A 17,293-nucleotide genomic window follows, 5' to 3' on the forward strand; every position below is an offset into this window, starting at 1 on the left:
GAACCGCTGGGAAAAGCTACTTACTACCAGGTAGCTATCCAAGACACAAACAATTAACAAATTGCAAATGCTATAATGTCTTGAGATGAAAAATAAATGTTGTCTTTAAATAATTTTTTCTAAATATTTCCAGGATGCTTTACCACTTATTTTTATATAGGATCAGAATAATGCTAATGTATTCAGGGGGCTTCCGTAACAGCACAGATGGTAAAGAATCCACCTGCAGTGCAGGGGACCCCAGTGTGATTCCTGGGTCAGGAAGATCCACTGGAGAAGGGATAGGCTACCCACTCCAGTATTCTTGGGCTTCCCTTGTGGCTCAGCTGGTGAAGAATCTGCCTGCAATGTGGCAGACCTGGGTTCAGTCCCTAGGTTGGGAAGATCCCTTGGAGAAGGGAATGGCTACCCACTCCAGTATTCTGGCCTGGAGAATTCCATGGACTGTATAGTCCATGGGGTCACAGAGTCGGACACAACTGAATGACTTTCACTTCACTATAAAGGAGGAGCAATGGCAAGAAATTTTGCTTAGAGATTTTGGGATACTAAAGGGGCCCATCCACATGGCCTTCCAACTCCCAACATGCACATATCTCTAACTTGCATTTGCATGTATTATCATTCTTTGAGGCCCAGGACTTCAAACTCCAGGTCCTGAGCTGGGAAAGTTGTAAAAGTATATAAAGAAATTAATCTGTGATTTGATCCTTAATGGTATCTTCTGAATTCCAGACAGAGTTACTGGCCACATGGCAGTTTCTGAAATTAAAGCAAAATTTAAACTGAATCCTTTAACAAAAGTACCCAACTTCCACAGTAGGAGGTAAGTTATGAATTTATTAAGGTGATCTATATATTAAGATAAAGAATTACTATGATGAATATATTAAATACATAAAGGCTATAATGAAACAAGTGAGAAACCTCCTCAGGGATCCATTCTGTGATAGTTAATTATAAAACAAGACATCTGACTTGAAGAAATATATTTTTTATGAAAAAAATACATATATGTCCTTTGACTAGAGAACCAAAGAGGAGAATTCCTTAGTGGTCCAGTGGTTAGGACTTGGTGCTCTCACTGCTGAGGGCCCCAGTTCGATCTCTGATCAGGGAGATCCCACAGCTGGGTGGTTCAGCAAAAAAGAAGAGAAACAAAGAGTTCTCCCAAACAAGAGGTTATTTTTGTGTGCCGGGACAGAAAACTCCAGAGGGCTAGAGGTTGTCAGCTACACATTAAGACGTATTAAGTATCAGTTTAAAGGAGAACGAATTTAGAGGAGAATAAACTCCTAAGCGTCTGAATACAGAAAAAGAGTATGTAGCTCAAAAGTGGCCAGTAAAATGAAATCTGGTAAATTAACTCTGACTAACCTTAGGCTAAAGTTGGGATGGGGATTTCCCTGATGATCCACTGGTTAAGACTCCAAGGGGGTTCAATCTCTGATCAGGGAACTAAGATCCCAAATGCCAAGTGGCTCAAAATATAATAATAAAGTGAAATTTAAAAAATAAAATTGGCAAGGGAGGTTTGCCTGTGACATTAATGATACCTTTTTCTCAGTCTGATAACTACAAATTCCAGTAAACAGAAACCACTAATGACTGAAAGTAAAAGCCTGGTGCAAATTTTATCAGATCATAAGTCAAGAAGCCTCTCTCCTTTCTCACAATTATCCATTTTCCTTGTCATTTTGAGAGTATTTCTCCTAATGTCCTTAACCTTTGCTACAGGAATGTATTACTAACTTTCTTTATTGGGACATGGGTAAGACAACCTGTGTGTGTGTATGCGTGCACACACGCGCACACACACACACACACACCCATTTGTGAACAACTCTTCGTGACCCCATGAACTGTTGTCTGGCTGTCCATGGAATTTTCCAGGCAATAATACTGGAGTAGGTTGCTATTTCCTTCTCCAGGTTATCTTCCCAACTCAGGGATTGAAACCAAGTCTCCTGCATTGGCAGCCAGGTTCTTTACCAGCTGAAGCACCAGAGAAACCCCCAAGACCTTAGAGCAGCCAGATCCCTTGATCTCATTGTCCCTTTACCCTTCATTGCAAACTGCCTTTTGAAGTGGTGACTTCCTTGTCACTGAAAGTAGTCAAGCAAAGATTAGATAATATCACATGTAGAGGGAATTCCTACATGAAATGAGAAGCTATACTGGGTTCATTCCAAATCTAAAGTTTTTTGAACCTTTGAAACATTGTAAAATAAAATAATTTTTTAAGTTAAAAAAAAAAACACATTTCTCACGTTTGATTCAAGATAAGGTTTGGAATTCTGCCAAGAGTATGTTTTCTAAAATGTAACTAATAAAGACTTCATAGAACCGTTCAACTTCAGCTTCTTCAGCATTACTGGTTGGGGCATAGACTTGGATTACCCTGATATTGAATGGCTAACCTTGGAAAGGAACAGAGATCATTCTGTCGTTTTTGAGATTGCCTCCAAGTACTGCATTTCAGACTCTTTTGTTGACTATGATGGCTACTCCATTTCTTCTAAGGGATTCCTGCCCACAGTAGTAGATATAATGATCTATACGTCATTTGGCCTTGGAATACAGAATGAAGCAGACCAAAGGCTAATAGAGTTTTGCCAAGAGAACACACTGGTAATAGCAAACACCCTCTTTCGACAGCACAAGAGAAGACTCTACACATGGACATCACCAGATGATCAACACCAAAATCAGATTGATTATATTCTTTGCAGCCAAAGATGGAGAAGCTCTATACAGTCAGCAGAAAAAAGACCAGGAACTGACTGTGGCTCAGATCATGAGCTCCTTATTGCCAAATTCAGACTGAAATTGAAGAAAGTGGAGAAAACCACTAGACCATTCAGGTGTGACATAAATCAAATCCCTATGACTATACAGTGGAAGTGAGAAATAGATTTGAGGGACTAGATCTGATAGATAGAGTGCCTGATGAACTTCGGACGGAGGTTCATGACATTGTAAAGGAGACAGGGATCAAGACCATCCCCAAGGAAAAGAAATGCAAAAAAGCAAAATGGCTGTCTGAGGAGGCCTTACAAATAGCTGTGAAAAGAAGAGAAGCGAAAAGCAAAGGAGAAAAGGAAAGATATACCCATTTGAATACAGAGTTTCAAAGAATAGCAAGGAGAGATAAGAAAGCCTTCCTCACCGATCAATGCAAAGAAACAGAGGAAAACAATAGAATGGGAAAGACTAGAGATCTCTTCAAGAAAATTAGATTTACCAAGGGAACATTTCATGCAAAGATGGGCTCAATAAAGGACAGAAATGGTATGGATCTAACAGAAGCAGAAGATATTAAGAAGAGGTAGCAAGAATACACAGAAGAACTGTACAAAAAAGATCTTCATGACCCAGATAATCACAATGGTGTGATCACTCACCTAGAGCCAGAAATCCTGGAATATGAAGTCAAGTGGGCCTTAGGAAGTATCACTACAAACAAAGCTAGTGGAGGTGGTGGAATTCCAGTTGAGCTATTTCAAATACTGAAAGATAGTGCTGTGAAAGTGCTGCACTCAATATGCCAGCAAATTTGGAAAACTCAGCAGTGGCCACAGGACTAGAAAAGGTCAGTTTTCATTCCAACCCCAAAGAAAGGCAATGCCAAAGAATGCTCAAACTACCGCACAATTGCACTCATCTCACACGCTAGTAAAGTAATGCTCAAAATTCTCCAAGCCAGGCTTCAGCGATACGTGAACCGTGAACTTCCAGATGTTCAAGCTGGTTTTAGAAAAGGCAGAGGAACCAGAGATCAAATCACCAATATCTGCTGGATCATCGAAAAAGCAAGAGAGTTCCAGAAAAAACATCTATTTCTCCTTTACTGACTATGCCAAAGCCTTTGATTGTGTGGATCACAATAAACTGTGGAAAATTCTGAAAGAGATGGGAATACCAGACCACTGACCTGCCTCTTGAGAAACCTATATGCAGGTCCAGGAAGCAACAGTTAGAACTGGACATGGAACAACAGACTGGTTCCAAATAGGAAAAGGAGTACATCAAGGCTGTATATTGTCACCCTGCTTATTTAACTTATATGCAGAGTACATCATGAGAAATGCTGGGCTAGATGAAGCACAAGCTGGAATCAAGATTCCCAGGAAAAATATCAATAACCTCAGATATGCAGATGACACTACCCTTATGGCAGAAAGTGAAGAACTAAAGAGCCTCTTGCTGAAAGTGAAAGAGGAGAGTGAAAAGTTGGCTTAAAGCTCAACATTCAGAAAACGAAGATCATGGCATCTGGCCCCATCACTTCATGGAAAATGGATGGGGAAACAGTGGAAACAGTGTCTGACTTTATTTTGGAGGGCTCCAAAATCACTACAGATGGTGACTGAAGTCATGAAATTAAAAGATGCTTGCTCCTTGGAAGAAAAGTTATGACCGACCTAGATAGCATATTCAAAAGCAGAGACATTACTTTGTCAACAAAGGTCCATCTCGCCAAGGCCATGGTTTTTCCAGTAGTCATGTATGGATGTGAGAGCTGGACTATAAAGAAATCTGAGTGCCAAAGAATTTATACATTGAACTGTGGTGTTGGAGAAGACTCTTGAGAGTCCCTTGGACTGCAAAGAGATCCAACTAGTCCATCCTAATGGAAATCAGTCCTGGGTGTTCATTGGAAGAACTGATTATGAAGCTGAAACTAAATATTTTGGCCACTTGATGAGAAGAGCTGACTCATTTGAGAAGTTCCTGATGTTGGGAAAGATTGAAGGCATGAGGAGAAGGGGATGACAGATGATGAGGTGGTTAGATGGCATCACAGACTCAATGGACACAAGTTTGGGTAAACTCCAGGAGTTGGTGAGGGACAGGGAGGCCTGGCGTTCTGCGGTTCATGCGATTGCAAAAAGTCAGACAGACTGAGCAACTGAACTGAACTGAACTGAATAAAGACATGAGATGATTCTCTTGAGGAGGGCCTGACAACCCACTCCAGTGTTCTTGTCTGGAAAATTTCAGGGACAGAGGAGCCTGGTGGCCCCCAGTCCATGGGGTCACAAAGAGTCAGACACAACTGAGTGACGGAGCACAATAAGACTGCATTGCCTGGCCTTCTACTTTCCTCCTGCTTCTTGAGAACTTCATATTTCTCCATCTCCTGCATCATTTATGTCATGCGAAAGTAATCTGTTTATATTTAGAATTATAAACAGTGAATATAAAATAACCTGAGTAAAGGTATCAAGTCAGTAATAAAAATCAAACACCAGAAGAAACCAATGTTAGTAAAAGCTGAGAAAATAAGACTAGATAAAATTCCATGTCAAAAATGTTGAGATTGGTGCATTTTGAGACCTTATCACCATTTTTTCCAGGTCCCTCTTTAAAAATGAGCTGGTGAATTAACTAGATACTGTAGAGGAAACTAAATTCATTAGCCATAATTTTTTAATCTAACTTCTATGTTTATATTTCTTCTAGTTTTACTTTTTAAATTTATTATTGTAAAAACACAAAAACTAAGAGATTACATATTTCTTAAAACCTTTAATTCTACTAGTATCAAAACTAAATGTTGGGAGGGGATATATGTATGCTTATGGTAGCTTCTCTGGTGGCTCAGACGGTAAAGCATCTGCTTACAATGTGGGAGACCCAGGTTTGATTCCGGGGTCGGGAAGATCCCCTGGAGAAGGAAATGGCAATCCACTCCAGCACTCTTGCCTGGAAAATCCCATGGATGGATCCCATGATAGGCTACAGTCCATGGGGTCGCAAAGAGTCGAACACAACTGAGCGACTTCACTTTCACTTTCATGGTAGATTCACATAGTTGTTCAGCAGAAACTAACATAATGTTGTAAAGCAAATATCCTCCAATTAAAAATATATTTTTAAAAAATAGGAAAAAAAATTTTAAACCAGATGTATTTTAAATAAAATATATCCATAAAATTGTGTTTATTATAAATTTATTATTAAATTACCACATTATTAAAAATCCAGTTTTGCATAATTATATTTTTATGTTCCTAAAATAGTAATATATCACTGCAGATATATATAAAATAATCCCCAAAGTATTAATCTTCTCCTTATTTTCAGATTTTATTTTTTGAGGAAACAAAAGGTCATCCAGGGTTCCAAACTTTCCAGAACTGTTCTCTCTTGATGAGAGATGTTAATAGATAGATACAGCTGACATGAGGCACTGAGCAGCAAGGGGAGGTGGGAGAGCAGCAGAAATCAGTCTACTGCTGTTTCCCCATATGCTGGTAAAAATACAGTTTGGCAAAGCTGTAAAATAAACAGGAAAGCAAAAGTTTTGCTATAAGTATATTCATCATAATAAGATTATTTAAACATTAAAAATTTGAAACAACTTATATTTCTAACAATAGTAATCATGTAAGGCTTATATTCTTCAGCACTGGAGTCAAATAAACCTGGATTTGAATCCCAGGGCTTCCATTTATTATCTTTCTGACTCAGGACAGGTTATTTAATCCCTCTGAGCCTCAGTTTCCTCTTGTAAAATGGAAGAAATCAAAAATTTTAAGGGGTTAGGGTGATGGGCAAGTCTAGGGTAGACGAGGACCTCCATGACCAATGTCACTGCCCATCCTGTAGCTATTGGCAATTGACAGTAACAGGTCCCTTAGGTAGTGTGACTCGATATATTTTGATTCTTACAGCCATTCCAGTCAGCAAAAACTGATGAATGGAACTAATATTTGCTGGTTTCAATACACATCTCTTTCCTCAGGGATAAAGATTTACCAGGACTTCTGTCATGTCAATTACAGCACAAAGAAAGGAAGCTGAGCCCTTCACAAATGCGAGGTAATGAGAACCATGCTCTAATTAGTATGAAACAACTAATTAGTATAAACATCTAACTAGTGTAAACAACTATGAAACAAGTTGTTTCATAGGGGTATAGATGAACAATTCTACAACTATTGTAAATGTATACATAGGTTGAATATGTAAGTGACTGAATGATAGATGGTGGGATCCAGGTTTCTCTCTGTTGGAGAGGTTTCAGATAAACAAGGGGAGAAGGCTAAAGTGAAACAGTGTAACTGGAGTAGAATGAGATGTCAGTATAAACTCATGTTTAGGTTAATATGGATGCAGATGGCTAGATCAAGAAATAAGTAGAGATATGTGTATGTACATGGGTTAGTGTATGTGCATATACTTGCTAGCTCTGTTTGCTGAGAAGACAGAAGCAGACAACCCCATAGCCACAAGCATACCTAGCACCCAGATCTTGGTTTCCAGTGTCAGTCTCCTGTCAAAGAACCAAAGTTCCTTGGACAAATGGCTGATTGGAGGGCTTGGACGGAGAATACACAAGATGAACATGGAATATCTTGCAGTGCCAGAAAGTTAGGAGATGCTCAAAATACAAAAGAACAGGAGCATGTCAAAGGGATACAGAAACCAACCTTAAAGAGCTCACAACAGCCAGAGCTGGAACAATTTGAACAATAAAAATGAATAATATTGGATTATAACTCAAAGCATAAAAAAAAAGATTGATGTCCCTAATGATAAAATAAATGATTGAGTTTTTTAAATGAAGAAGATACCAATCTCTGTTACAAAAGAAATCCAAATGGTATATTAATAGATACTACCTCTTCCAGGAGGTGGAACTTAATTCCCCATTCCCCTGGGCCCTCTGTCCCTTTAACCTGGACTACCCTTAGCGACTTGCTTCCAAAGAGTAGAATATGAAAAAGAAAGGATAGAAATATACACTGGAAAAATCTGACAAACATTACCTCGTCAGTGATAAGTCATGTTGATAGCCTTGACATAATGATGAGAACAGCACTTCACTTCTGTGGTTTCCCTTCCCCAAACCCATAATCTCAGGCTAACCGTGAGAAAAACAGCAGAAAAACCCAAATTGAAGGACTACCACAAAGCACCTGAATAACACTCCTCAAAAGTTGCAAGTGTCAGCAAAAAAAAAAAAAAAAAAGGAAAGACTGATAAACTGTTAGAGAGAAAAGGCCAAAAAAAAAATGACAACTAAATGTAACAATGTAATATGGACAGGATCCTGGAACAGGAAAAGAGTGGAGGGAAGAACCAGTAAAACCCAAATAACGTGTGCAGTTTAGTTACTAGTACTATATCAATGTTGGCTTCATGATGTGGCAAGGGTACTATAGTAATGTTAGATGTTAATGATACAGGAAGCTACAGGGATTCTCTGTGCTCTCTTTGCAACTACATCTGAAACCAATCTGAAATAAAACTGAAAATAAATTTTTAAATGTAACCCCACATAACATCACCTCTCTGACCTCTCCCGCTCCTTTCCTCTTGCTCACTCTGCTCCAGCCACACTAGCATCCTTATTGTTCCTGGAATGTGCTGGGCCCGTTCCCCTAGGATCTTTGCTCCAGCTCTTTCCTCTGCCTAGTCCTCTCTTCCCTTCCTCCAGATACCCACTCTCTCACCTTTCAAGTCTTTGCTCAAATCTTACCTTTTAATACAAGCAACCTATCCTTCAATCCCTAGAAATCCCAAACCCCCAACCCTGTGTTACTTTTTTTTTCCATAGCACTTACCACCTTCTAACACGCTCTTTAACTTAACTATTTATTATATTTGTATAAGGGCAGAATCTTTATCTAGTGCACTAAGGTATCCTAGGCACTTAGACTAGCCCCTTGCACATAGAAGGCATGTAGTAAGTATTTGTTGATTAAGTTTCATGAATGCCTACTACATGCCAGAAATACTGGGAGAAAAAAAAGAAACACGTCAGAGACAGTTCCAGCCCTTGAGAAGCCTGCCTTATATCAAAGGAGAAAGCTGTTAATTTTTCACATAACTATAGGGCAGTAATTTCTATAGAATTAATCACTCTTGTACATAGAGGCACTAAAACTCGAATGCGATATGAAATCTTTTATTCTGGTGCCACTTAGGGACTACCTTGTTCTGGATTTACCCCTTCATTTACTAATTTGGGGCTTTCCTGGTGGTTCAGATGGTATAAAGTCCACCAGCAAGGCTGGAGACCTGAGTTCAATCCCTGGGTTGGGAAGATCCCCTAAGAGGGCAGTGGCAACCCCCTCCAGTATTCTTGCCTGAGAATTCCATGGACAGAGAAGCCTGATGGGCTACAGTCCATGGGGTCTCAAAGAGTTGAACAGGACTGAACAACTAACACTTTACTAATTTTAGAAAATATATACCTAATTTTGACTCCAGTTAATGCCTTGAGTTTTTCTTTGAAAAAACTTTGAGTCTGTAGAGAACATTCAGACCTCACAGTTCCATGTAAGTCAGAAGTCAGATGGGCTCTCCTGGTTCCTCTTCGCTGGGGTCTTACAAGGCCAAAATGAAGGTGTTGGCCAGCCTGGCCTTTTATCTGGAGGCTCTGGAGGAGCATCTACTTAGCGGCTTGTTTGGGTTTTTGGCAGAATGCAATTCCTTGCAGTCACAGGCCTCAGGTTCCAACTTCCTTGCTGGCTCATACCCAGAAGTCTCTCTCGGTCCCGTAAGTCTACCTGAATTCCACATCACCTGCCCTCTCCATCCTCAAACCAGCAACAACCTGTCAAATCCAGCTGCTTTGAATCTCTCACTTCTGCCACATCTCTCTTGCTTCATAAGGGATCCATTCAAATAATCCAGGATAATCTACCTTAATTACATCTGCAAAATCCCTTCTGTCATGTAAAGTAATACATTCACAGGTTCCAGGAATTAGGGTGTGAAATTTTTTCAAAAGCCATTTTTGCTTTTCCACCAAGTAGTTTAATCTAGTTCAAATCTCATGGAAGGACACTGTTCTTTATAAGAAATGCCTATTAAGTACACAGATTTCTCTAAATGTGTTTTCAGAACATGACCTCCAATCAACAGTATTGTCTGTCCCAGTTCCATTAGAATATGTGTTTATTCTTAAACAACTGTCCTAACTTAATTCTAATTCCCCAGCTTTCCAAGATGCCTACAATTTCTTTAACAAGGATAAAACTGGCTGTATTGATTTACATGGAATGATGTGCACTTTAGCTAAGTTGGGAATGAATCTAACGAAGCACGATGTCTATAATGAATTAAGATGTGCTGATATTGATCGTGAGTACTTTGACTTGCCATTTTTTATAGAAGATTTTTGTAAATACATTTTTCTCAATCTATATAAACATGAGAAGTAAGCCTCATTTATTTGCCAAAAGTACATAAATGTGTTTCTCTTTAAAGTTATCAGTGAGGTATGTGTACAAGTTATGAAATTGAATTAAAGCTACAAAATGGGCTAGTTTTTGAAAAAGCCTGTGTGGAAACCAAAAGTGACTGTTGTATTTAATATCAAATTCAGATTACCTGTCATAATATACATTTTGGAGACTACCTTGAAATAAAGAAAGACATTGACAATTTCAAAAATAACCTGTTACTGTTACTCAAAAACTGGACTCACCTCTTACTGGGTGTTGAGCCAAAAGACACAACCAAGCTTAACAGCAGAAGAAGGGAGGATTCATTACTTGCAATAAGTAAGGAGAACACTGAGGACATTTCCCAAAGCAATTTCTCCCCAACTGCAATACTGGAGAGGTTTTTAAGCTAAGGTTGCATACCCTTTCATGGAGGGGCTTGAGCAAAGGAGAATGCAGCATAGAATTGGGGCAAAGGTCAAACAGAGCCCAGGCTCTAGTTGATGGAGGTCATGATGGTCAGCAAAGGTCAGCATCTACCATCCTGAGGCTCTAGGTAGTCTGATGGTTTAGAGCTTGAGGGGGTTTGGATCCTGCAAAACAGCTCAAGAATGTGCTTTGGGCTAATCTTTACCTTAGAAACTGAACTGGGAGTCTTTACAACTGATATATCATCTCCTGGTAATACCTGTTTGTTTTTACATTCTTCATTCCTTTAAAATAATTAACTATGTAACTCAGCTGGTAAAGAATTGCCTGCAATGCAGGAGACTTGGGTTCGATCCCTGGGTTGGGAAGAACCCCTGGAGAATGGAAAGGCTACCCACTCCAGTATTCTGACCTGGAGAATTCCATGGACTGAATGGTCCATGGAGTCGCAAAGAATCAGACATGACTGAGTGACTTTCACTCACTTCACTCAGTTCAGTTCAGTAGCTCAGTCGTGTCCGACTCTTTGCAACCCCATGAATCGCAGCACGCCAGGCCTCCCTGTCCATCACCAACTCCCGGAGTTCACTCAGACTCATGTCCATCGAGTCAGTGATGCCATCCAGCCATCTCATCCTCTGTTGTCCCCTTCTCCTCCTGCAATCCCTCCCAGCATCAGTCTTTTCCAATGAGTCAGCTCTTTGCATCAGGTGGCCAAAGTACTGGAGTTTCAGCTTTAGCATCATTCCTTCCAAAGAATACGCAGGACTGATCTCCTTTATTTTTTTTTTTCTTTTAATTAATCTTTTTATTTTGAGAGAACATAGATTCACATGTCACTGGAAGAAACAGCACAGAGGCACTCTGTGTATCCTGAACTCAGTTTCTAGCACTGCAGGCCAGAGTCCCAGCCTGGACACTGACCAGACACAGACACGGCCACTGCTGCAAAGGCCCTCCTGCAGCCCCTCGCTAACCACGCCCACTCTTCATCACCCACACCCTCGGCCCCGTTCCCTCCTTAGCCCCGGGGGACATTTCAAATTTTGTCATGTAAGTGATGTCACAGAGGTCATAACTTGGAGGGCTTGGCTGTTCGCCTTTGTGATCTCCTTTAGAATGAACTGATTGGATCTCCTTGCAGTCCAAGGGACTCTCAAGAGTCTTCTCCAACACCACAGTTCAAAAGCATCAATTCTTCGGCACTCAGCCTTCTTCACAGTCCAACTCTCACATCCATACATGACCACAGGAAAAACCATAGCCTTGACTAGACAGACCTTTGTTGGCAAAGTAATGTCTCTGCTTTTCAATATGCTATCTAGGTTGCTCATAACTTTTCTTCCAAGGAGTAAGCGTCTTTTAATTTCATGGCTGCAGTCACCATCTGCAGTGATTTTGGAGCCCCCCAAAATAAAGTCTGACACTGCTTCTACTGTTTCCCCATCTATTTCCCATGAAGTGATGGGACCAGATGCCATGATCTTTGTTTTCTGAATGTTGAGCTTTAAGCCAACTTTTTCACTCTCCACTTTCACTTTCATCAAGGGACTTTTTAGTTCCTCTTCTTTTACAAGGACAAGCACTGTGACCAGATTCAGATGACAAAATGGCTTAGGCCTAAAGTGACTTCTCTTATATCAAGATAGTTAGGTCTAGTTTTCTTCTTCCCAGAATCCTCTACCATATCTGCCTGCATTACCAAGGTTATCCAAGCCCTTTGTTTCTGTTTGAATCATAATGGTACAAATCTTCCTTCCATCACTAGAGCCACCTATATTGAATTTAATGCCACAGCACTTTTATTGATATTTTTTAAAGCATGTAAGTAGTCTTTACTTTGAATACTAGTGATTAGTAGCCCAAGCTGGTATGTTGTGTGGAATAAGTATTCAGCACAATACCTTTTCCCACCACACCCCACTCACTGCCAGTGTCCCAGTCAATCAGCAGCACCCTTCATGGGAGTCAGTCACCACTTAATTAAAGTGTCACTTGTTTCCACTAACTCTGCCCAAAGTTTTATCCTTTCATTGAAACATACTCTAATAGCACTTGTTATCCTTTAATTTAAGAAGAAAGGGGTATAATTCAGGGATAGCCTAATAATAAAATACAGAGGAGGATGTGAAATGGGAAGGTGACTATAGCCTTGTTCTGAACCTTGGATCTCTGTTGCAGAGGATGGGAAGGTGAACTTCTCAGACTTTTTAAAGGTGCTAACAGATAAGAACCGCTTCCTTAAGGCTGTGGGTAAGTATGTTGCTAAATAGATGGCAGTGGGGTAGTTGCAATTCACTGCATAGTAAATATTGTTCCTTTAGACCTCCAATCAGGCAGGTATAGTCTGGAATGTGATTTACTTTTGTACTGCTTCTCTTAAAACAAATTTTGCTAAGGAAATTGATACAGTTTTAGAATTTTAACTTAAATCCATCAAGTCCTTCTGCAGGAGACACTGCTTTTTGGACTTAAGTGAGAACAGTCAGGCAGTGGTGCAGAAAATTTTGGTCACCTTTTATATTTATATACCACTCCAGTATTCTTGCCTGGAGAATTCCATGGACAGAGGAGCCTGGAAAGCTATGGTCTGTGGACTTGCAGAGATGGACACGACTGAGCGACCAACACTTTATGTTATTTTAATTCTTTACCACATGCATGTGCTACTTTGGGAGGCACTACTCTTACAAAAGAAAAATGGATACATATAGCACTCTAAATGTTTGGGGCTTCCCCAGTGGCTCAGGCAGTAAAGAATCTGCCTGCAATGCAGGAGACCTGGGTTCAAGCCCTGAGTTGGGAAGACCCCCTGGAGGAGGAAATGGCAACCCACTCCAGTATTCTTGCCTGGAGAATTCCATGGGCAAAGGAGCCTGGTGGGCTACAGTCCGTGGGCTAAGCGACCAACACTTTCATTTCATATATTTTTAGAAAAATGCTGTCTCTCTCATGCATATTTGGGTATAGATAATTCACCATTCCTGAAAAAATCTTCCTCACCCCAATAAACCTCTGCCCTCACTGTGCGAGCAGGAGAGTCTGCTGGAGGTTCCGGAACATGTTCTCACACAAGGTTTAACAACTTGGAGATACACTCAATTTATTGCTATTAGTTCTCTAATGGTTTGTTTATGAGTTTAACAAGCTGCCTTGGAAAATCTGACCTTATTCATATCATGTTTTCCAGATAAATACATTCCAAATTCCAAATACTACATACAGTTTTAAAAAAGACATCCTTTCATAAGCTATGAACTGTCTTAGTATAAACAGAAGTTACTATTTCAAGTATCGCTATAGTAACAAGGGTTTGCCTGCACACCAGAGTTATGTTTATCAACAGTTCCTTTTCGTAGATGAACAGAATAGTCCTTAACATATAATTCATGTTTATGTTAAATGTTTACTTAGAAGTCACTGAACTAAAAGTATTTCATTTTAAATCCCATGATTATTTTGTCTGTTCAGTAATCAAAATGACCTTCCTGCCAAACAGAACAGACTTTGAATGTTTGTTTATAATTCTTTAGCTTTTGACTTGGTTTTAATATTGTATATACAGTAAAATGACTGTCACTTTAACACTTTTTATGATCATTTTTTTTTTCAGAAGGCATTTTGAATCTTTTTTTTTCCCTCCATAGTTCCAGAAAAGGGGACCTGTTTAGATCTAGCTGGCAACCCAGGGATCCTGTTGTTTGAAATCCTATCAAAGCTTATAGAGACTTCAGCCTTACCCAAAAAGGCAATATCGGAAATAGTAAGGTAGGTGGCAAAGGAACAAAAATGACCTCAGCAACACTTAGGAGGATTTTACAAGGCAACTGCCTCTCCCTGACATCCTAACATCTCCACAGATCTGCCCCCAAACAAGGAGAAGGTGTACAGGCAGCTAGCTACTCATGGGCCGCAACATGAGACCTCATAGCGCTGCCTAGTTCTGAAACTGCAAGGCTGATTCAGACCATCTCAGGACCCCACTGAGAGCCTATAATAGCCCAGAAAGTTCAGCTTCGGAAGTTCCTGGTGGCCTGGTGGTTAAGATTCCAGGCTTTCAGTGTGGTGACCCAGGTTCAATCCCTGATAAGGGAACTGAGATCCTGCAAGCCCAGCAACATGACCAAAAAAACAAAAGTTCAGCTTCTCCTACTCTGGGCTAGAAAACTTCAGGGGAATAAGACTGTTCTGGAATGATTTGGGGTGAGCTTGGAAACTGAGTTTGAATATAAGATACTCCCATTCACACTGGATCTCTCAGGAGCTCTGAAAAAATCCTTTGGGACAAGGGGCAGCAATTTCATACCTCCCAAAGTAGTGTTTGGACTGGAGCAGAGCCAAAATTAGACTTTAGAATAGGATAAGGAAACATTCTCACACCCAAATGTGTTTATTCCAGCAAATGTCATTGAAGATACATTTCCTCAATATAGTTCTATCATGGTATTGCAAAAATTAAATGTTGCCATTATCAGTCTTTTCAAAGCATTCTACTTTGAAAAGCATTATTCTTTCAAAGCATTCTACTATCCCACTTCAAGAGATTTTAAAATACAGAATACCACCAACAATGTAAAATATCCTCTGCTCCTCAACAGGTAATCTCTTTATATTGTCCCACACCTCGATCAGATGTAGAACAGAGGGTATGCAACATTCTACACTTCATTCCAAGTCAAATACATTTGTTAAATCCCTGATATTGGTACAAAAATGTATCACATTCTTAACCTCTCAGCCTCAGTTTCCTCATCTGTAGAATGAGAATAATAATACCTATAACACAATTATAGGACAATTGTAAGGACATCTGGTAATGCAGGTACAGTGCTTAGCAAACATAAGACCTCAATGAATGTTAACTATTATCAGTATGTGTTCTGTATACGGGCTTCCCTGGTGGCTCAGAAGGTAAAGAGTCTACTGCAGTGCAGAAGACCTGAGTTTGATACCTGGGTTGGGAAAATCCACTGGAGAAGGCAATGGCTACCCACTCCAGTATTCTTGCCTGAATTCCATGGACAGAAGAGCCTGGCAGGCTACAGTTCGTGGAGTTGCAAGAGTCAGACATGACTATGTGATTAACACTTTCACTTTCTTTTTTTTTTTTTTTACTTTATTTTACTTTACAATACTGTATTGGTTTTGCCATACATTGACATGAATCCACCACGGGTGTACATGCGTTCCCAAACATGAACCCCCCTCCCATCTCCCTCCCCATAACATCTCTCTGGGTCATCCCCATGCACCAGCCCCAAGCATGCTGTATCCTGCATCGGACATAGACTTCTGAATGGGAGAAAATAATAGCAAATGAAGCAACTGACAAACAACTAATCTCAAAAATATACAAGCAACTTATGCAGCTCAATTCCAGAAAAACACTTCCACTTTCAACTATGTATATAAGCATAGAATATACATATTATCTATTTTAATCCTCACATACATGGCAACAAAGATCCCACATGCTGCAACTAAGACCCAGCACAGCCAAATTGAAAAAAAAGAAGAAAAGAAACAAGATAGTAAGGAATCGAGAAACCAAGGTCACAGAGAAATTCAACAACATAGGTTTTACACCAGTATTAAATACTAAAGTGAGGCCAGGTAAAATGAGGACTGAATGGATGGAATTAGCTTTGGTAGTTTAAGAAATCATAAGTGTGTGGCGGATTCATGTCAATGTATGGCAAAACCAATACAGTATTGTAAAGCAAAATAAAGTAAAAATAAAAATTTAAAATAAAAAAAAGTGAAATACTTGGTCTCCAAAAAAAAAAAAAGAAATCATAAGTGAACTTCAGTTCCAAAAGGATGATGGGAAGAAAGCCAAGTTTTAGGTGTTAAAAAATAGCAGTCATGTTAAATATACTAGAATAAGTGCATGTTTTAACTTTTTCTCCCTTCTGATATTACACTAAAATAATAGTAAAAGCATTTTAGAGGTCATAGAAACAGGAATAAGAGCTGAAAAATGATATCAACATAATTGGAAGCTGGACAGGAAATGAATGACTGTTTACTGGCTAGTGAGATCAGAAGAAGCTGAAACTTGAATGGCTTCAGTAGAGGTCAAGAAGCAAGCCAGTTCTCACTGAAGAACACTTGAAACACTCAGAAACTGAGACACTCAGTTCAGTTCAGTTCAGTTCAGTCACTCAGTCGTGTCCGACTCTTTGCAACCCCATGAATCACAGCACACCAGGCTTCCCTGTCCATCACCAACTCCTGGAGTTCACTCAGACTCACGTCCATCGAGTCAGTGATGCCATCCAGCCATCTCATCCTCTCTCGTCCCCTTCTCCTCCTGCCCCCAATCCCTCCCAGCATCAGAGTCTTTTCCAATGAGTCAACTCTTCGCATGAGGTGGCCAAAGTATTGGAGTTTCAGCTTCAGCATCAGTGCCTGATGAACTGTGGACGGAGGTTCGTGACATTGTACAAGAGACAGGGAACCAGACCATCCCCATGGAAAAGAAATGCAAAAAAGCAAAATGGCTGTCAGAGGAGGGCCTTACAAAGAGCTGTGAAAAGAAGAGAAGCGAAAAGCTAAAGGAGAAAAGGAAAGATATAAGCATCTGAATGCCGAGTTCCAAAGAATAGCAAGGAGAGATAAGAAAGCCTTCCTCAGCAATCAATGCAAAGAAATAGAGGAAAATAACAGAATGGGAAAGA

At 39.9% G+C, this 17,293-nt stretch overlaps 1 protein-coding gene across 1 annotated transcript in view; it reads left to right on the top strand.

Annotated features, from left to right (window-relative positions):
- Positions 1-743: 743 nt before the first annotated feature.
- EFCAB3 (EF-hand calcium binding domain 3) overlaps positions 744-17,293 on the top strand; it is a 29,269-nt gene continuing 12,719 nt past the window's right edge. The window contains exons 1-5 of the mRNA XM_052658779.1: positions 744-826; positions 6,752-6,828; positions 9,958-10,101; positions 12,795-12,866; positions 14,261-14,381. Coding sequence (XP_052514739.1) covers positions 753-826; positions 6,752-6,828; positions 9,958-10,101; positions 12,795-12,866; positions 14,261-14,381 — 488 coding nt within the window. The 5' untranslated portion in view covers positions 744-752. The remainder of the gene's footprint in view (positions 827-6,751; positions 6,829-9,957; positions 10,102-12,794; positions 12,867-14,260; positions 14,382-17,293) is intronic.

This window comes from Budorcas taxicolor, chromosome 19, assembly GCF_023091745.1.
Source record: "Budorcas taxicolor isolate Tak-1 chromosome 19, Takin1.1, whole genome shotgun sequence".
NCBI lineage: Eukaryota > Metazoa > Chordata > Mammalia > Artiodactyla > Bovidae > Budorcas > Budorcas taxicolor.